At 40.9% G+C, this 19784-nt stretch overlaps 1 protein-coding gene across 4 annotated transcripts in view; it reads right to left on the minus strand.

Annotated features, from left to right (window-relative positions):
• Window positions 1-19784, minus strand: part of Babam2 (BRISC and BRCA1 A complex member 2) — a 506746-nt gene that overhangs the window by 75546 nt on the left and 411416 nt on the right. For all 4 annotated transcript variants that reach the window (XM_023711099.1, XM_023711100.1, XM_023711098.1 and 1 more), the window contains 3 exons: window positions 9148-9247; window positions 5472-5542; window positions 3067-3149 (listed from right to left, as the gene is read on the minus strand). In XM_023711099.1, coding sequence (XP_023566867.1) covers window positions 3067-3149; window positions 5472-5542; window positions 9148-9247 — 254 coding nt within the window. The remainder of the gene's footprint in view (window positions 1-3066; window positions 3150-5471; window positions 5543-9147; window positions 9248-19784) is intronic.

Here is a 19784-nt window from a genome sequence, read left to right on the forward strand (position 1 = left end):
CAATAATGAGGGTAGGAAGGCATAAATGCATGGGAAGCTCCACATAATCCATAATCATGGCCACAGCCCCCATCTGGAACATCCAGGATGCCAGAATATTGTACTGTTTCCTGAGAGATTTCAGAGCCTGTGCAGCGGCTTTCCCTAAGGCATTCTTGCTTCTGCAGCTCAAGCAGTCTGAGGTCAGAGCCACCTGCCCTAAGAGGGGGGTGACTCTTCCCTCTAGCATCCCAAAAGCCCAGGATAACTGTCAGCACCTGCCCTGTTGACAGCTGTCTTGCTGGGCCTAGAAGAAAAGAGAGGGAGGCAAAGGAGAGATGCTACTTCATGTCCTGCTTGGTCTTCAACCTCCACAAAGTGGTGCAGCCACCCACAGAATGCTGGCTCTATCTCCAGGCACTTCCGTCCTCCTCTTTCACATCTTGAGATCCCAGAATAATTCACTGCAATGTTCTTTGTCAAGTCTGTGCCACCCCATATTCACCTCCCCATCTTTATGGAAGGAGAAAAAGGAACAAATGGTCCCTTGGGCGTTGTAACCAAGCAAGCAGATGCTTCCAAAGGAAGGTAAGTGGCAGATGCATAACCGCCTGATAGAGGAAAACACATTATCTAACCAAACTTCACTCCAATGTAGCAAGTCCCGCATTTTAGATAAGAAAGAAAGGGTAGAAATAATTTATTTAGGGACAGGCTAGGAGTTAGTGACAGAATAGGAAACAGCATCAAAGTACCCTGATTCATATGAGGCTTGATCTGCCAGAAGAGCCAAGAGTGTGGTCAGTGACACCAGGGAACAAGGAACAAACAGCTAGAGGAGGTGAGGAACAGCAGCGCAGGGAGGGGCATTGTCTGTGCAAATAACTGCTACAACGCCATATTCTTGCCTTTTTCAAATGCATCAAACCAAAGCAAGAATATGATTTAGGGACCCAATTTTTACATGCCTGACCTAGAAAAGCTGAGACAGTAAAAAATACTGGATACATGATAGCATGGAGACAATATTCTGTGGGAAATTCAAAAGCAACAGCAATGAATGTGAACTCTGGATATACTGACAAGAGAGTTTCAGCAACAGTGAGGTGAAAGGGCTTTTACTGCTGGACATTAATGCCAGTGACAGTTTCTTCTTGCTAGTTAGGATGTGCTAAAGTGTGCACACACTCTCCTGACAAGGGTTTATGTGGTGGTGGCCTGGTCCCCAGTGTGGCAGTATTAAGAGATGGTGGAACCTTTAAGAGGCAGAGCCTAGTAGAAAATGGTTAAGTCTCTGGCGATTCAGTCTTAGGAAGAGATTAACATATTTATTTTGGGAGTGAGTTATTATATGAAGTAAGGCCACACTTGGACCCTTCTGCATGTGGCTGGTTCCCTTTTTCTGTGCCATACTGTGACACAGACGAGGGACCTTGAAAAGCTAGGGCCATTTGATCTTAGACTTTTAGCCTCCAAAACTGTGAGCTAAACAAACCTTATTAATAAAGTATCATGCCTCAATCATTATGTCATAGCAACAGAAAACAGACCAATATACCATTAGCCAGAAACAAAAGTGGTAGCAGGAGACATGCATGTTTGCCTCAGATCAGCAGGACCAGCAAAGCCAGTAAACAAAAAGCAGTTTGCCAGGAGGCCTAAGTGTGAAGTTTCTCTTCTACTTGACCCTATAATGGAGATTAAGCTCTTTATGCTGGTATTTCCATGAGACCTGGCAATCGGGAAGGTTCCCTATTATACATCTGATGAAAATACAGCACAGGATGGCTTGTCCTAGAGACCTGAATGAGGTATAGCTGGAGGCACAACTGCACTGAAGATCTTTTTCACTCCAACTCTCTATCTTTGCAAATAACTATTGCAAAGCAATATTCTTGCCTTTTTCAAGCTACTTGGTAGCTCAGTGTATAGTGAGTTACCAAGTAGTTACTCAATACAAAGCCACATAATGGTGATTACTGGGTGACACTGAAAGATTAGGGATGCCCAGTTCCTTCCAACTCTCAGATATCTGGGCATAGAGAATGTCAGTATAGGTTACACTCAGAGGTTTTCTTCCTTCTGATGTTATGGGATTAGGAACTTCTTACTATTTGTTGGTGTGAAGTCACGCTTAAAAAAGGAAAACTATTTTATTCTAACCAAGAAGGCAAGTTTTCTGGAGAAGGACTTCCAAAGTTGGTAGGTATACAGTTTATGCTTTGGGCACATAGTTTACTGAAGTGCAGAGGAAGTTCTATCAGCTTAAACCCACTGCTTCATGCCCACTTGATATAAGAAAGCTCCAATCCTGGGCCCTTAAATTAAGACCAAGCAAAGTGTATACCAAATCACTAAAGAATGAAGGTCTTGGTTATCTTTCAACTGGATACCACTGGTCACTGTTTCATATATAGCAAGGAAATAAATAAAAGAGAATCTAAAGTTTCTATCAAAAGAAAGCTGGACCAATATTAACTGGACTGAGTGATTAATACAACACAACCATTTAAGTAGGGCTACTCTTTAGAAAACAGTGAGAAGGGATGTTGGGGGTACTTTAAAATGCTACTCTACCTTAAGTTATACATTATGTGTTATCAAAGTCATAGCTTTTTCAGGTAGAATGATGATAACCAAATGATCAATGCAAGTATGTTTTGAGTAATTCTGAAAGTTTTGAGACATAATACCAGAAAAATATTTTGAAAGCTTTGTCTGGTAAGATTCCTCTTGCTTGGCAATTAGACGTTTTGGACTTAAATCTTCTGTTGTGAGTGGCTGTTGTGTACATTGTGTAGCTTTACACATTTAGCTGTGCTGCTGGCCCACTATTTGGCAGTCCCCTAGTCATGATGAACACAAAAGTCTCCAAACAGTGCCAGACAGCCCACAAGGTCAATATCACCTTAGTAGCTAAGAATCACTTGTCTAGATATTCTGCCTTTAAGATCACACAATAAATATACATATGCTAAAGTAAAAGTTACCAAATGAGGACACTTAAGCTTCTTATACTGATTATTATATGTCACTTAGAACACTTAAAAATGCATAGTGAAATGCTGATAGCTTAAGTATACTCACTGTGTACAAGAAAACAAAAGTCTTTCCACATCAGCAGTAGAGTGAGTTTTGTAAAGCCTTCTGCATCATATTCCACAACACCTCTAAGTAACAAAAACATACAAACACAAACAGAAAACAACAATAAAAAACAAGATATAAGAAAGATGGAACCAAGTAAAGAACATATTTGTGAGGTCAAGGTTATTGAATTGAATGTGGATTTAAGGCAAATGTGTATTACCACACAAAGGATGTGGGATTCAGAATGACAACATCTAGGTTTAAGCCACAGCTTTATCATTTATTATGTTATGACCTTGGGCAAATACTTATGTTTTGGAGTCACAGTTTCCTTATGTGTGAAACAGATATAATATTTGTAAACTTCACCACACAGTTGTGAAAAAAAAATAAGATGAACTATAAAATGTGAACATTAATTACTAGCTGTGAATAAAAGGACAAATTAAGAACTCAAGTTAGCAGTGACTCATAAAACTAAATGCCCAACGATCAGTAGGTCTCACTTTCACACCCAGTAACAATATCAATAAGTGTGGGGTTATATATTACTTTTCTTCCAAAGTATGTGGCATACTTTCACGTTTGTGTCCCACCCCCTCCCACGGGGTTCAACAAAGAGCAGCAATGTTAGATGTGTGTGCGCTGAGATCAGGGGGCAGAGACACACCTCCAGCAGAATTCTAGTGGGCCTGCCTCATTCACTTCCTGCAACAGGAGAGTTCCTGGGGGAATGATGCCACTGTGATGTGACAAAACTAACTAGACACTGAAGACAGAAGCATCCTCTCCTACAAGGAGGCATTTGATATCCTGGGAGTTTGCTTTCTCCCTGGCCAAATCAGGCCAATTAGACTCCTCATATTGATGAAGAAGGGATAGTTGCAACCCCCCTTGGAAAAGTAAAGGAACAAGGATCCTGAGGGTTAAGTGAGTTGTTCAACAACAGTTAATGCATCATTCAGATCTTTTGCTTTTAGGAAGATCTCAGGTTTGAGCCCAGTCTGAGCAACTTAGTGAAAGCTTGTCTCAAAATATAAAAGGGCTGGAGATGTAGATCTGTACCAACACCCTGGATTCAATCCCCAGTAGTGGAAAACAAAACAAAACAAAAACAACACAGCAACAAAAAACATCTGCCTTCAGTCAACAAAGCTGTGTACCAGTTTCTGTTTCTCTCTATGAATTAACAATTTACTCAGTATTAGAATACTGATATCGAAATGTTTTAGATGATAGTATCTAAATGATAGTATCTGCATCTCATAGCCTTTTATCATGCATATAGTACAGTAATACCGTATAATTAGTAGTGATTACAAATAGGTTACTGTATCATGTGCATACATACACAGATATGTACATTAAAGAGAATATTATTTGAAGGCAAATATACATACAGCTTTCTTGTGCTCAAATGGAACTCTGTAGCCTCTGGGGTGGTGCTCCCCACTTTGCAGGTCACATTATTAGTTTTTCTAATTATATATACTACACATTATCATAATCAAACATTAGAAGATTAACATACCATTTATCAGCCACTGTATCAAAACTATTTTCTCAAAAATGTTCACAAATAAAACTGAAAAAACTTAAGTATTAAAGATTCATGTGAGAGTCATATTGTTTGGATACTGCTATTTCTATTTTGGATAATATAAATAATGAGAAAATTGCTTAATATTATACTGAAGAATCAGAAATTTTGCTTATAACTGTCCTGGAAAACAACTGTCCTGAGGAAACACACAGCATCTCCCACAGAGCCACACCCCAGCAGAAGCCTGTAAGTCCCGGAGAGCATGAAAGGACATGGGCATGGAGCAGCACAGCCTCTAGCAGCCAGAGCAGGACAAACGCAGGGGAGGGCAGCAGCAGGAGGGGCCGCTCCGCAGCTGCACTGCACACTTCCCTTTTTGCTCTCGCACCTTCTTCTAACTCCTCAAGAATGAGTCACTGCTTTTACGTCTAATGTTAGATTTCTTCCCAAATTTGTGTGTTCTTTGGTAGTGCTGTCTTATCAGTCACTCCTTTTCTAGGTGTGTGAATTCCACAGTCTCAAGGCCATCTGTAACAAAACATGTTCCAAATGCCTGCCTGGTTCACTTCTTGACTGCCCTGAGATGACGAGGTGGACGTGATGTGCAAATGAAGAGCTAACGAGGCAGGGATGACCACTACGACTGCTGCATCTGGGCCGACACATGCTTCTGCCACAGCAGAAAACACTTGACTATGTACTAAAGCATGCCTGAAAAATGTCATCCTGGAAGCAATATACCAGAAACAATCACAATGGAAAGGTGAACGTGAGGATTAAGGGCTATCAAGCGCCCACATCATGGTCATCAGCAAGTAGGGGCATCACTGGTACATGGTTGGGACAAAGCAAAACTTACGTGCCAAAGTGACTGAGGAAAGCAGCAATATATTCTCTTCTTTTGTGATACCCTTGAATCACATACTGCACCTAGAATAGGAACCCAAAGTTGAGAATTAGTGCCAAAAAACTTTTTAATGTTGTATAATGAAAAATTTCAGCAATTCAGAGAACTAAAAAGAATAGAAAAATGAATACACATACTCTTACCGTATTCAATAACTATGACTACTTTGCCTCCCTGCTTCATCCAGCCCTCTAGAAGTCTATCAAGCTTACTGAAATATTTCAGAGGAAATGAGACACCGCATGACAGTTCACTCTGAAATGTATGGGTATGTAACTCCAATAAGACATTCTCCTATAGGATTGCAATGTTATTATCATTTACCCAATAAATTTAGCAGTCACTTTCTGGATTACCTAGTACTCCATTATTTTTAAAATTTCCCAGTTATCTAAAAAACATTTTAAACAGTAATACAGAATGAAGGATTAGGGATTTTATTTGTCTGTATACTCTTTAAATCTTTGCATCTAAAATAATAGTAATGATAGCATATCCTTAAGTGTGAGTACATGTACAAATATGTGTGTTCCCACACATGTATAAGTGACATTGACTTTTCAATGTGACTTTTTAAAAACACCTATCTATCTATCTATCTATCTATCTATCTATCTATCTATCTATCTGGTACAGGGTCTCATATGCAGCTCAGATTCATAGGGATCTTCCTGTCTCAGCCTCCCCAGCACTGGGGTTACAGGTGTGTGATACCATGCTTGGTTCCAGGGTGGGCACAACACACTCAGGTTACCAGGACCAAACCTGGGTCCTTGTGCTTGCCAGGCAGGTGCTTAGAGACTGCCAAGCTATCTCCCCAGGCTGTGACTGGTTTCATTGTCTAGTCTCAATTGTCTGATTGCTTCTACCTTTTTTCCTTTACCTTCAGTATGGCCTATAAAGTGGGAATTAGAGCCAAAGGTCCAATTAGATTTGGGTTAAACATTTTTGGCAAGAAGACTCCATTGGTGATGCTCACTTGGGGCTTGCTGTCTTGGTAAGACGATTACAGCCAGACTACTCCATTAGGGGATGCTCCACCTTGCTGTACTGAGTATGCATTATATCTGTACCCTTTTTCCCTTCCCACACCCCCTAGTGAGTAATCTAGGGGTATTTCTCAAAGCATGTGAGGAGTTAGTTCCCCATCAGGTATTCACCTAATCTGTTGGGAGATTCTTCTTTGAATCAACTGTTTATTAGGGGCAGAAACATCATGATTTTCTTTGAAACCTACCATTCTTTTTGCACCTGTCAGCTGTTACTCTCTATAAAAATCGCTGGGGATTTAGCTCAGTGGCACATTGCCTGCCTGGCAAGTGTGAGGGCTAGAGTTCAGTTCCCAATACCCACCCTCCTGAAAATAAATAAAAAATTTTTAAAAGATATTTCATCATTTGGTTTTTCATTTAGTTTTATTGAACTCCTATTAAAAAGGTAAGATAATGCTTAAATCTTTCCTGTTAAAAATTCTAACATTCAGAATAAGTAGTGCTGTATTACAATAGAAACTTTTTATTTTATTTTTCCCTTTATGTTGCCTTGTTATCACTGAATAACAGTTTCCATTTAAAAAATGTGAACTGATTAAACTAAGCGTCGGACAGCCATTTACATACTAGCTTCTAACATGAAAACACATTCCTCACAGTGTCCTCAAAACAGCCAAAAGAGCAGCGGGAAAGACCCCCCAAAAGACCTGTTTACATTGGCTGCAGCCACACTGCATTTCCACAGCTGACAAAAGCTCAAGATAAAGTACTTGGAGTAACCTTGACACAACTGACACTGATGGCTGCGTTGCATGCTTTAAAAGTAAAACAATTTTGTTTACGTAATAAGGGCTTATGTCAATTTACGAAAACAGTGCTTACTTTGCAGGCTCAATGCACGATGAGAAATGTTATTTTCGGAAAAGAAAAACAGATGATAAGTTTGCTTAAGTGGCTTTGTTTAAAAGGGGATGAAAACAGTTCTGTGTACTTGGTTTTAAAAACAGAAAACCATTTTAACAGAAACCCACAACAAAACTGGCTATAAAGATAGATTCCAACGTAATTATGGAAATTCATTTGAAAAGATTGTTCCTAAAAGCAGCCCATACTGTCCTCGTTTGGAGCAAACAGAAGAACACCAATTTGAAAAGACAAGTAAAATTAATGAAGGAGAACCAGATAAGAAAAACTGACTGATTCTTGTATTTCTGGGAAAATGATATTATAATTTTTTTTAGAGGAAAATATATGACTAGAAATTAATCTCAATTGGAGAGCTTGAAAAAGGCTTTTCTTTTCAGTTCTGGAAGACCCAATTTGCATTCTTCTCTGTAATTCTGGGACACAGATTTGAAGGCAGTGCAAAGCCCCGGAATGTAATTAAGAACTCTGCCCTCCGACTGGTCTTGGAGGAGGACAGTGGCTGAGGAATCTGGTCTCATAAGAAGCTGCCACTTTATAAGCGTTAAAGACCCTGGAGTCTAAGCCAGGCCCACAGGCTGCAGAGTTGCCAGGTTTTTGTTTTTCTGGCATTTGAAAAATAATACAGAAGCTTTTGAGATATCATGGTGATTTTAAAATATTTTCTATATAAAAATGAGCTACCTTTTGAATGAGAGAGATAAGCCAAGGTGAACAAGTTAACAGGAACAAGGAAAATAGGACTTCGGGAATCAAATAAACTGAGTCATAGCCCATGTTGGAAATAATTATTGCTTCTGCATTAATATCTCTAGGTTTTGGCTAAAGACACTCCCAGGATGTTACAAGTATATGTTATACTTCTTGGAAATATCTGACATCTACTACTACAGTAAATTCAGTTACTTGTCAGTGTAATGGTTCATTAATACAGCTAAGAGAAAACTTTAGATAGTAATCTGATAGGCAGATATCAGATGGTGGCCAAGGGTGGCTGATACGTGCATGATTACCCTCATCATGGTAAACAGGAGGACCTATCTTACCAGCTGACCTGGAATTCCTGCCTTTAGAAGAAGCACTCAGGCAACTTGCTCCCAGACATGACAGGAAGAATTGAGAACTGATTATTAAAAGTGAGGTACAAAAAAAAAAAAGTGAGGTACAAAACAAAAAACAAAAAACCCGCAAATACCTGAGGGGCTGGGGAGATAGCTCAGTGGAATAAGTGCTTGTGTGGCAAGCACAAGATCCTGAGTCTGATCCCTGGTACCACCAAAAAAACAAACAAATAAACAAACAAAAAAGTGAGGTACAGAAAGGTAGAAAGAAATGAAGATAGTTTTAAAGAACCACACTGATACCAACTAGCAGCAAACACAAGGATAAATGGATGGACACACCAGATAACTGGAAAATAAAAGCGTTCAAAATATTAGAGCTGTAAAGGGATGCAAGATGTAGCAGAAACATGGGGGGGGGGAGTTCACAAAGAGATGACTTAAATCCCCAGGTATAAAGTTAAGAGATGAAGATATGACTGGAACAGGAGATCAGAATCCTTAGAAAATAAAAAAAGATAAAGACATAGAGTGAAAAACAGACGAGTTGTAAGTCAAAGTAGGAAAGGCAGATATCAGAAGGTAGCCAAGGGTGGCTGATAAGTGCACAATTACTCCCATCATGGTAAGACAGGAGGACTTGCTTTTTACCTTGTTGGTGAGCAGGTGGCACACTTGAGGAACATAATCAATGAGACATCCTCCTCCTGGAAAAGCTGGGATGTGGAGAGCTGAAGAGCCTCCCAGAGCACTGAAAGGACAAGAGGACAATGAATACTTCTCTCAGCCCAGGCAACTTAGAAAGTGACATCTCCAGTGCACCTGGCCTCTCTCTTCACAGTCTGGCTGCCATTGCCTTGGACCGACAATGATGGACTATGGGGTTGACTTTATTATTGTATTTCTTTCATTTTATTTTTTGAAAAGTAATACATATGTCATATATAATTATCACATTCACTGTAAGGAATTTGTACTTCTAATTAGCATATCTTAAGTCTCCTTTTTTCCCCATATCCCTCTCTTCTCTTCAACCTTCCCCTTTTCCTCATTTACTAAAGCTTTGTTTGTACTGTTTTCACTTTGTCCTTCCCCTTCCCTCTCCCTTGCTCTCCTCATTTGAACATGTTCTTCCTACTTCCCATTATTTATCCTTTATTATCCTCATTTATCCTTTTGGTTTCTCACACCACAGAAACAATGCATTTTCTGTATTTTAATCCATTCTGTTAAGGATATCATGTACATGCTACCCATCATTGAAAACAACTCAGGATCTTATCACCTAAAAATACAAATTATCAAAGTTTGACGGGCACAGAGATGGGTTACCAATAGTAATGAACCGTATGTATTATTGAAATATTCTTTTAGTCTTCATTATGATGCCTGATTCAATGCAGACAAAGGTAAGGTATTCATTAAGCATAACAACTGAATTAAAGGGAACTGATGCAATCTTATAACAACACATGTAAGAGACTAGTTCTCTAGCTTCTCAGCTCTGTTAGCTTGTATCTCAAGGTATACAAGAAGATATAGTCTAAACAAGTAAGTATAGTCAGTAACTGTTGAACAAAAAGGTATAGTAAGTACCTTTTGATCCAAACACTAAGATACAAGGATAATTCAGAAATAGTTTCCACAACTTTCAGAAGTAAAATTTTTCAGTTTCAGTTAACCAGCATATAATTATTAGAAAAACTATCAAAACTTTACAGCATGCATTTAATTTATCAACCTTAATCTTTTTTTCCTTTTGCCTGTTTTTCTTATTATAATGTATATTTTTCTATAAATCCCTTAAAATCTCCATGTAATATATTTTAAAAGCCTCTAAAATTCCTTTATTCTACGATTATCCATTATCCAAGTCCCCACAATGACAAGGTTGTAAACAAGAGAAAAGTGTGCTAACTGCCTAGAAACACACTCCTGAAGAGGGGAGTCCAGGTTGGCTCTGGCTTGCATTTGTGATACAGGGTACACATCTAAGTACTAAACAGGCTCCACACTCATTCTGTACTGACCACAGAGTTCTAAATTATTTTTCTGGTAAAGATGAACTTTCTGCTTGTTTATGCAGTGAAATTTTCCAACAAACAAAAGCACAGGCGATGTGAGGAAGTCTGTGGAAAGGAAATGTTTGAAGTAAACTTTTTGCTCAGGTGATACCTAAGTACACTCTTATGCTGAGAACATGAATCGGATTACACTACCTTTGACTCAGTGTGACAGGAGCAATTCATCTGCACTTGGCAACTGCACAGGGTCAGCAAGACCACAGTTGCCTTTTGCTAGGGTGAGAGAAGATACTGGATTTGATGTAACTAAACTCTGAAGGTGAGGAAAATTCACATGGCTTTCTATGGACCCAAGGCAGGCTTTCTGTCCTCTACATGCAGGAAGTATACAGAAAACAAACATCTCATCAAAAGGTTCTTAGGGTTTTGTCAAAATGGAAAACTGCTCAAAAAGATATGGACAATGGGCTGGCCAGATAGTTCAGTGGACTTAAGTGCTGCTTCAGCAGAGTGCAGGAGCAGGGGTTCGATCCCTACCATGCTGTGCTAGCCCCACCTTCAGAGCATGCTGAGATAGCAATTGAGACTGGGCCTGGTGGTGTGATCCTGTAATCCCAGTGCTTGGGAGGCAGAACACAGGAGGATCACTATGAATCTGATCTCCATAGTAAAAGCCTGTAAACTCTGTCCTAAATTCATTAAAAAAAAAAAAAAAAGATATGGACAAGAAAAATAAATCCATTTATATCTCTTATAGTGACTGGTTAAATATCTGTATAATATGAACAAAGCCAGGCTCTAGACTGCTCATATCTTTATTTTAAGGAAAAAATTCTTGGTATTACAACACCCCCTGCCAACAGATGAACTCTGATTTATATAAAATATGGACTAAGCTTTTAATCATTGTTAATTTACATACAAAGAAGGGAAACGGTCGATGGGCAACTCTCTGAACTTTACTTCTGCTCCCCCACTTCTAGACCTTTTTCTGTTGAAGTTATGTCAGTTGAAAACACAGCCATGAAATGAAAATTACTATTATGAAGGGAAAAGGCAGAGGTGTGAAAAAATCCAAAGCCTAGCTATAATATTTGGCCTGCCAGATCATGTTTCTTTTTTCCTTCCTTCCTTCCATTTTTCTTTTTAAAAAAATTTTTAATTTTAAAACACTTTCTTAAATTTATTTATTTTTAAGTGTAACACAAGGAAGGTGTTAAAACTGACGTAGGGCTAGGGAGATGGCTCAGTAGAATAAGTGCTTCCTGGCAAGCACAAGGTCCTGAGTTCAATCCCCAGTTCCACAATAAATAAATAAATAAATAAATAAAAACTGGGGTAATAGCTCAATAGAATAAAATTTCCAGATTCTGGGAGGGAGAAAGGAGATATTCAGAACCCTTTACCAGAATCCCCCAGCTTGATCATAGTGGATTAAGAATATGTTTTGTTTAAAGTGCCTGCAAGCAGGCACAGGGGCCAGGGGTTATCCCTGGGCTTGCCATGCTGGCCCCACCCCTGGGGTGTGCTGAGATGGCGAATGAGACTGGGCGTGGTGGCATGTGCCTGTAATCCCAGTTCTTGAGAGGCTGTAAATAGGCGGATCACTACAAGTCCGATCTAACAGTGAGACCCTGAGCACCCTGTAGACCCTTCCAAGAATGTTTTGTGACATGGTTAGTCAATAACACCAGCCTGAGGGATCTTTTTTCTGCACCAAACCCTTTGAGTTATCTGGTAGCCTTGACTGACAACGATTAGGAGAGGAGCACTGGCATTATCCAGGGTGATGTTCTTCAAGTGACTGACCAACTGATCAGGTTGAGGGGCTGCCACAGCCTTGGGGCTCTTGCAAACTCATAAAAACATTATAGGCACTGCACTTGACTGTGCTGGTTAAGAATCACTGAGAACTCCACCTCATCTCCTGCCAGTAGCTCAATGCCATCTGCTTCTTGATTATTAAGAATTAACGTGTGCTGTTAACTGCTTTAACGTATTACCTAACTTAAGCCACCTCATATTTCAGTGAGGTGGCAATTATTGTAATTTTACAGGTGAGGAAATCAAGGTTTGGAGAGAAGGGTAAATTGGCTGAGGTTTGCAGAACAAGTTGGTAGTAAAACCAAGACAGGACACGGGTCTGTCTGCCAAGCATCACAGCCTGTGCCTGTCTCCACCCCCACCCCCGAAATAGGCTGCCTCCCTAAGAGAAGGAGGATTTGGAGTGGGGGCAGTGCTGGGGATTGAACCCAGGCCTCATGTGTGCTAGCCAAGTGCTCTGCCACTGAGCTGTACCCTCAGCCTCAGGCTTCTAGTCTGCTGGGTCAGGACCCCACGGAGGATAAAGGGTTCCCCGAAGCCATGGCTAAAGCAGATGCTGTGATGCACAGTTCACCTCCTTTTGCAGCCCTCTGCACGGCAGCCAGGCAGGTACTGACCTTCATGGTTTTCCTCCCTTAGTAGTGCCCCCACCCGCCACTGGATTCTCTCAATCATGGATGTGGTGAGCCAGTCACTCCACATGGATGTGGCTACATCTGAATGACTTTTGTGGCTGTGCATTGGAAGCCTCAATGCATGAGGCTCTTCAGTACTGTGAAAGATGGTTTGGCTGAGTTTATTGTTTGAGGTATGCTTATTTCACCTTTTGTCTAACAGTAGTTTCTAGTTTGTAAGGGTATACAACCCAATATCCAGTGTCACACACTGATAAGTGCTTCTGATTCATGCATAAATATCCACCTCATGGGTAAATATTTAACAAGTTAGCTATAGCCCGAATGCTGCCCTCATTATGCTGAATAAACAAAGTCAAGTGTCATGATATAAAAGAGCCATTATATATTTAGAGGGTGGAAGGTAGAGCTAAGGCCTTGTGATGTCTAATTATTTCATATTAATGAATCAAAAATTCTTGGGCTGAGCATGTACATCAGAAAACTCACCCTGTGCGGAGACCTCAGAGCTTGCTCCGATAGCCCCAGGAGTGCAGGGCTCAGGAGGGAGAAGGAAGAGGGAGAAGGCAGGCCCCAACTGGCCTCTGTGGTAATTGGGCTGGGCCTGGGGCTGGGCAGGGGTGAGGAGGAGATGAACGGAGCCACTGGTGCTGCTGCTTCTGATCTTTAAAGCAGGGAAAGAGAAAGCAGGGGCAAGAAGCTGAGGAAAGTAATCAGTCGGCAGGTGAAACCAGAGGGGAAAGGGGAAAAGAAGCTGTTTTGATGAGAGAGTAACTTCTATTTCCCCATGGACTACAATGAAATATAAAATCAGCTGATAATTCTTAGAACTCAAAACCAATTCTGGGGGTATAAATGAGAAAGATAAGGTCAGAGTTTGAAAATCCTTTCCATCAATGGGGTTAAAAAACTAGATGAAAAGGTAACCAGGAAAGCACTTCTGGCTCCTTTGGGTCTCACTGGTTCTACAAGATAACTTAAGAATGGTCTCTATTGAAGGTATTAATGCATTCTTTTCCATGCAGATGAAGTTAATGGAGCCATTTGTGAAATCTCTGCCTACAAGCACTGATAACCTCTAATATTTAAGACTCAACTTGACTGCAGCCTGATAGCACTGGGGAATTATCATTGAATATTTAGACATGGAAAAATGTCTAAATATTCAATATCAGCATTATCCTACCTGAAAGCCTGACCAAACAGTGGGTTTGACTTTGACCCATCACAAAACAGCAATTTCCCAACTAAAATGAGGAAAGCATGACTTAGACTGGAGAAACACAGAAGGGTCAGGGATTCTCAATTGTAAGTCTTGCTTCTGGTCAGCTGGTTCTACTCAGCTTTCTCAGCACTGCAGTGGGGATAACACTGCTCTCAAAAAGAAAGACCCATCTCTCAAAGCATTAAAAGAATTAGAGTAACAAAGTGAGTTTCAGAAAAAAATGTTAGAGCACAAGCAGTCCAAGAGAGAAGCTTTCTTCCCTCTAGTCTGAGTGTGCCACACCCAAGGGGCACAACACACTTTCAGACTCCAGTCAGGGTGAGTGCTCTACTACTGCCCTTGACTGGGTTCTAAGGATAGGAAGAACCTGGTTCCCTCCTCCACAGTGTGATTCAGGGGAGTGTGGGAGGCTGATGCGTGGAAATGGAACCTCTAGGACAGCAAACAGAGCCATGTTGTCCGTGGTCTCCAGAAAAGGGACAGGAAAACCTGTAGGAAGATGTGCTGACTTTAAGCAACACACAACAACTGTATTTGGAACTCCACTGAAGGACTTGAGTGTCCCATTCTGAATACGCAACTAATATAGGATGCCACTGCTAGGTCTCTTCAAGGCAGATCAATGCCAGGGACCTGAAGAATGTGGGGCACTCTATGCTGCCAGAATATGCCTCCTGATCACCTGTCCAGAAAGTCACTATACATAAACAGGTCACTGTTGATTACTGAATATGAGCTTCTGTCAGGGCCTCTAGGTAACATTTCAGGGTCTCTATTAAACTTCACAATCCTGACAAGTAGGCCCAGGTTCAACTAGTCTAAGTGTCTTGTTGAAGATAACTCTGCAAGTAGGTTCAGGAAGGGCATGAACTCAGGACTTTCTGGTTCCAAAATCCATGCCCTCTTTTCATTAGGGATGCTTTCATAGAAAAATGGTATACAACTTTAAAAGGTCTAATGTCTACCTATACAGTAAACAGAGGCAGTGGCTAAAACTGCCCTCAAAGGTTTTATCCATAAAATTCATCACTTTTTTTTAGCTTAAGATAACACATCTCAGAATAAATTTACCTGGTAGTATTTCAAAAAATTAACTATAACTATAGACTTAATACACACACACACACACACACACACACACACACACACACACACACAGAATAGTAGTGATCCTCCTGTTTTCAGCCTCCCAAGTGCTGGGAATATAGATGTGCGTGTGCGCCACCATACCCAGTCTCAACTGCCATCTCAGCGTGCCTCGGGGACAGGGTCAGTATGGCAGACCAGGGACTGAACCCCGGGCCTCTGAGTCTGCCTAAGCAGGTGCTTTAACTCACTGAGCTATCTGGCTGTCCCTATGAATACAGAATAGTAATATAAAAGAAAAATTAGAAATGGTACAGAGTTTCACTAAACAAAAGAAACTCCATTTACTAAGTACTAACTAATCATGAAATGATTTCCCTGTACAAATCTATTTTTCATACCAATCCTTAAGAAAGAAATTATTCTATCTTACAAATGAGTGGGCTGTAAGCTAGAGAAACTAAATAACTAACTCCTTTAAGGGTGTACAAGTGACAGCAATGACTCACCTAACTCCAGATCCTTCTGATTTTTTTTTTTTTTTAATTTAGGACAGGGTGTACAGGGTCTCACTACATAGACTGGACTTGTAGCCTCCCAAGTGCTGGGATTACAGGCGCGTGCCACCACACTGTCTCAACTGCTATCTCAGCACGCCCCAGAGCTGGGGCCAGTATGGTAGGCCTGGGGATCAAACTCCTGGCCCTTGAGTCTGCCTAAACAGGTGCTTTAATCCACTGAGCTATTTAGCTGGCCCTGGGATCCTTCTGATTTAAATTTGCCCAATCTCAGGTCTTTGGTTATCAGTTTTGATACTTTTCAATTCTAACCTGTGACTTGACCTCTGGTTCCCCACATGGGTTGAGTGTTTCAGGCAGACGCCTGGGCTGACCAAGCCCTTGTGGCTATTTCCAGAAATACTTCTTAAACTTACTTCAGTACCTGAACTGAAGGGATTAGGGCCTTTTCATTTTAGGAAAAGAAACCACTGGAAACCTGGAAGAACTTGGAGGGCCAGGGGATTTGGCTTGGGGGACCAGGCCTCTATCCAGCAGAGGAAGTGGAATGCAAGCAAGGAAACTTTACATTTAAAGAAATACAAAAGATGGACTACTGTAATTGCAAACAGTTTGTCTACCAAGGTGAACGCTAATGGCAGTCTTTGTTAGGAAATCTGCTTTTATTTTTTGTGGTACTGGGGATTGAACTAGGAAGTGTGTTTTTTAAAGTTTGTTAACATCTCACAAAAGCTTTTAAGGGGAAATAACCTAATCTGAGGTCTACCATGGAGAGATTTTGTTAGCATACAGAAAAACATTTTAAGTAAAACCCCCTAAAATAACGATGGACTTAGGGATGTTCTTCTACTAAGAATTGGTATGAATTACTTAGAATAATTCCTGGTCACTGAAGTCACAAATAGGCAAAGGAAAAGAAAATGTTTCCCTTTTGCTGCCCTCTTTTCCTTTGTTCTATGCCTACATTTAATTCCACTGCAATCGTTTTAGGAGCGAACCTATTTTCAAATGTCCATGGTCACAAATGAGTGCACTTGCTGTGAATTTGTTATAACTTACAAATTTGAACTCCAGAATATGGTTTTTATGCTATTATATGGACTGGGTTACTTTTCCAATAAATTATCTTTAAAACATTTTTACTGGGGGGAAGAAAAGCAATTTATACAATAGTTATTTAACCCTAAATTAAACCTAGAAACATTGCCTCTAATTCCCTCTTCACTATACACCAGTTTTAATGATGGTCAAAGGCAAGTACAGAAAATAAGAAAAAAATCTTCTTCCTTACCAGGGCAGGCAAGGTATCCACCTGATTCCTGCTAAGTGGTATTTACTAAGGACTAAGGCACATAAACAGGATGCACCCATCACTGGTCTCCGCACTCCAAGGACTCATCTGTAGGTAGTGGGAGCTTGGCTTGTACACCAAAATGAAAAGGGCTCAGAAGATGACATTGCCAGGGAACTTAGTATTTTACAAGTTGTTTCCAAAGTGCTCCTCACTTAATTGTTTACAGCAACTTTACATATATCAGTATATTTATCGAACATTAGATATCAAATATTAGCATATTCATCACTGAGAGGAAAAAATAGTCTCAAAATAGATGACTTGCTCAAACTAGAAATGAAACTGGGAAGGGGCCAGCCAGATAGCTCAGCAGACTAAAAGGCCTATTTAGGCAGAGCTCAGCAGCTGGGGTTCAATCCCTGGCATGCCATGCAGGCCCTGCCCCCGGGGTGCATTGAGATGTCCTTTGAGACTAGGTATCGTGGCCTGCACCTGTAATCCCAGCACTTGGGAGCCTGAAAACAGGAGAATTACTATGAGTCTAATTGAAACAGTGAGACCCTGGAGACCCTGCACCAAATACATAAAAAGAAATGAAACTGGAATTGTGACATGTCTTTACACCAGTAATCCTCATAATAATCTATAGAGAGTTTACTAAAGCTTCATGTGCCCATAACCCAGTCCAAAGAAGGCAGTTTGGTCCAGTAGGTCTGTGATGGGGCCTGAGTATCTGCATTTTAACAGAGTCTCTGGGGATGCAGAGGTGGGGTCTTCACACCACCTTCTGAATACTACTCTCTCCCAGATTTGCTTCCATCCCAAATGCATCTGGTCACCATTTAGAAAACAGGAAAAAGAAAAAAAAATACAGGTATACTCTTGAGGTATTTATGGGAAAGAAGGCAGTTATGGAAATAATTAGGAAAGGGGTGATTTTTGCTAAGTGCATGCATAGGAACATGCAGTGTGGTTGCATGCAGGTAAACAGAAGGCAAGGTAAGGAAGCAGTCAATCAAGACTAGTGCTGGAAGTCAAGAGGACACAGACACTTAACAAAACAAGGTTGTGGATCAAAGGCCAGGGAGTCCATGGGGACAAAAGACCATGGGTCACAGGCCACACCAAGCAGTTTTCTGGCCCATGGAGAAAGGCACAGTCATACTACTTCGAGCTGCCTAGGCTATCTCCTAGGGAGAGGGCATCTGCCTGCAGAGGGTACAAGAGGAAGATTCTGTTGCAAAGCCAAAGGTGAACTTGGAAGAAAAATCTCTGAGGTTAAAAAAAAAATGTTCACTCATAGGATGAGATGTTTTGAAGATAAAAAAAAGTTTGGGTTTCAAAAGTAATCTCAACAGGTCTCAGGCTTAAAAATTCTCTTTTTCACTGTCAGCTTCAAAATTTGTATCTCTAGCTCTGACATTTACTGAACTCAGAACCCAGATAGCCAATTGCTTAGTCAACACTACCACTTGAAGGCTTTAAAAATGTATCTCAAACATAACTGGATTATTAGCAAACTCTGCCCACAAAACCTACTGCTCCAGCATACAGCCTCTTCAGGAAGAAGGCAGCTTCTACCTCCTAGCTCCAGACCTGAGGCCTCATTTATCCATCCTCACCTCGTCTCTCTCTCTCTCACTCCACATTCAGTCAGCCTGCTCCAGCCTTCCAGTCCTGCCCATCTGCGTCTCTGCCTCCTGGGATAAGGTGGTTCTGCTTCAGCGTCAGGTCTCAGGCCTGGCTCTGTTGCTGGGCCTGCTCCTGGAAGCTCTTTTCCTAGCCACGCATGAAAATGGCTTCTTTATCGGCTTCAGGTCTTCCTCCATGACACCACCTCAGCGAGGCTTCCTGACCATACCCCCACTGCTTCCATCTCTCAGGAGCTTCTTCCTAGGGCCTGGACCTCCATAACACGTTCTGCAAGTTATAGTTACCATTGTGTCTCAAAAATACCCATCACTAGAATATAAACTCTTCAGAACAGGGATCTTTGCGTATTTTTTTCATTTCTATGACCCCAGAAAGAAAGTTAATGCCAAGTGATATTAGATGCACAACTCTATAGTACAGGTTGAGAGTCTTTAATATGAAAACCCAAAATCCAAAATTCTCCAAAATCTGAAACTTTCTGAGAACCAACATGATGCTATGGTGGAATATCCCACCTACAGCTTCATGTAACCAGTTACACTCAGAATGTAAGTACAATTAAGAATTAATTGTTCATGTTAACAAAACAATAGAAATTAGTAGTATAATTGTTTGATCAGTCTTGCATACCTGTATCTGTTAATGTGAGCAACTACTCTGAAGATAACAATATGTAATATAACAACTACTGTTAATTTCTATCATCTTATTTTGAAATTCTATATCATTTTACTGTTTTTTAATTTTGTTTTAATTCTTTTTAAAACAAAAATATAGAGACCCAGTCCTAGCCCAGGCCCGGTGAGTGTGTGGGAGAGCTTCCTGCTACCCTGTGCCGGCGGGACCTACTACTGGTCCCAGCTCAGGAGCAGCATGGGTGAGACCCACTTCCACCCCCTTGGGACGCCCCCCGACCACTCCGCAGCACCTCCCCCGCCCTGCCCACTGAGTAGGAATTTCTGCCACATTCTGGGAACCCCCAGACCCAGTCCTAGCCCAGGCCCAGTGAACGTGTGGGAGAACTGTCTC

The sequence above is a fragment of the Octodon degus genome, unplaced genomic scaffold, assembly GCF_000260255.1.
Source record: "Octodon degus isolate 3935 unplaced genomic scaffold, OctDeg1.0 scaffold00019, whole genome shotgun sequence".
Lineage (NCBI taxonomy): Eukaryota > Metazoa > Chordata > Mammalia > Rodentia > Octodontidae > Octodon > Octodon degus.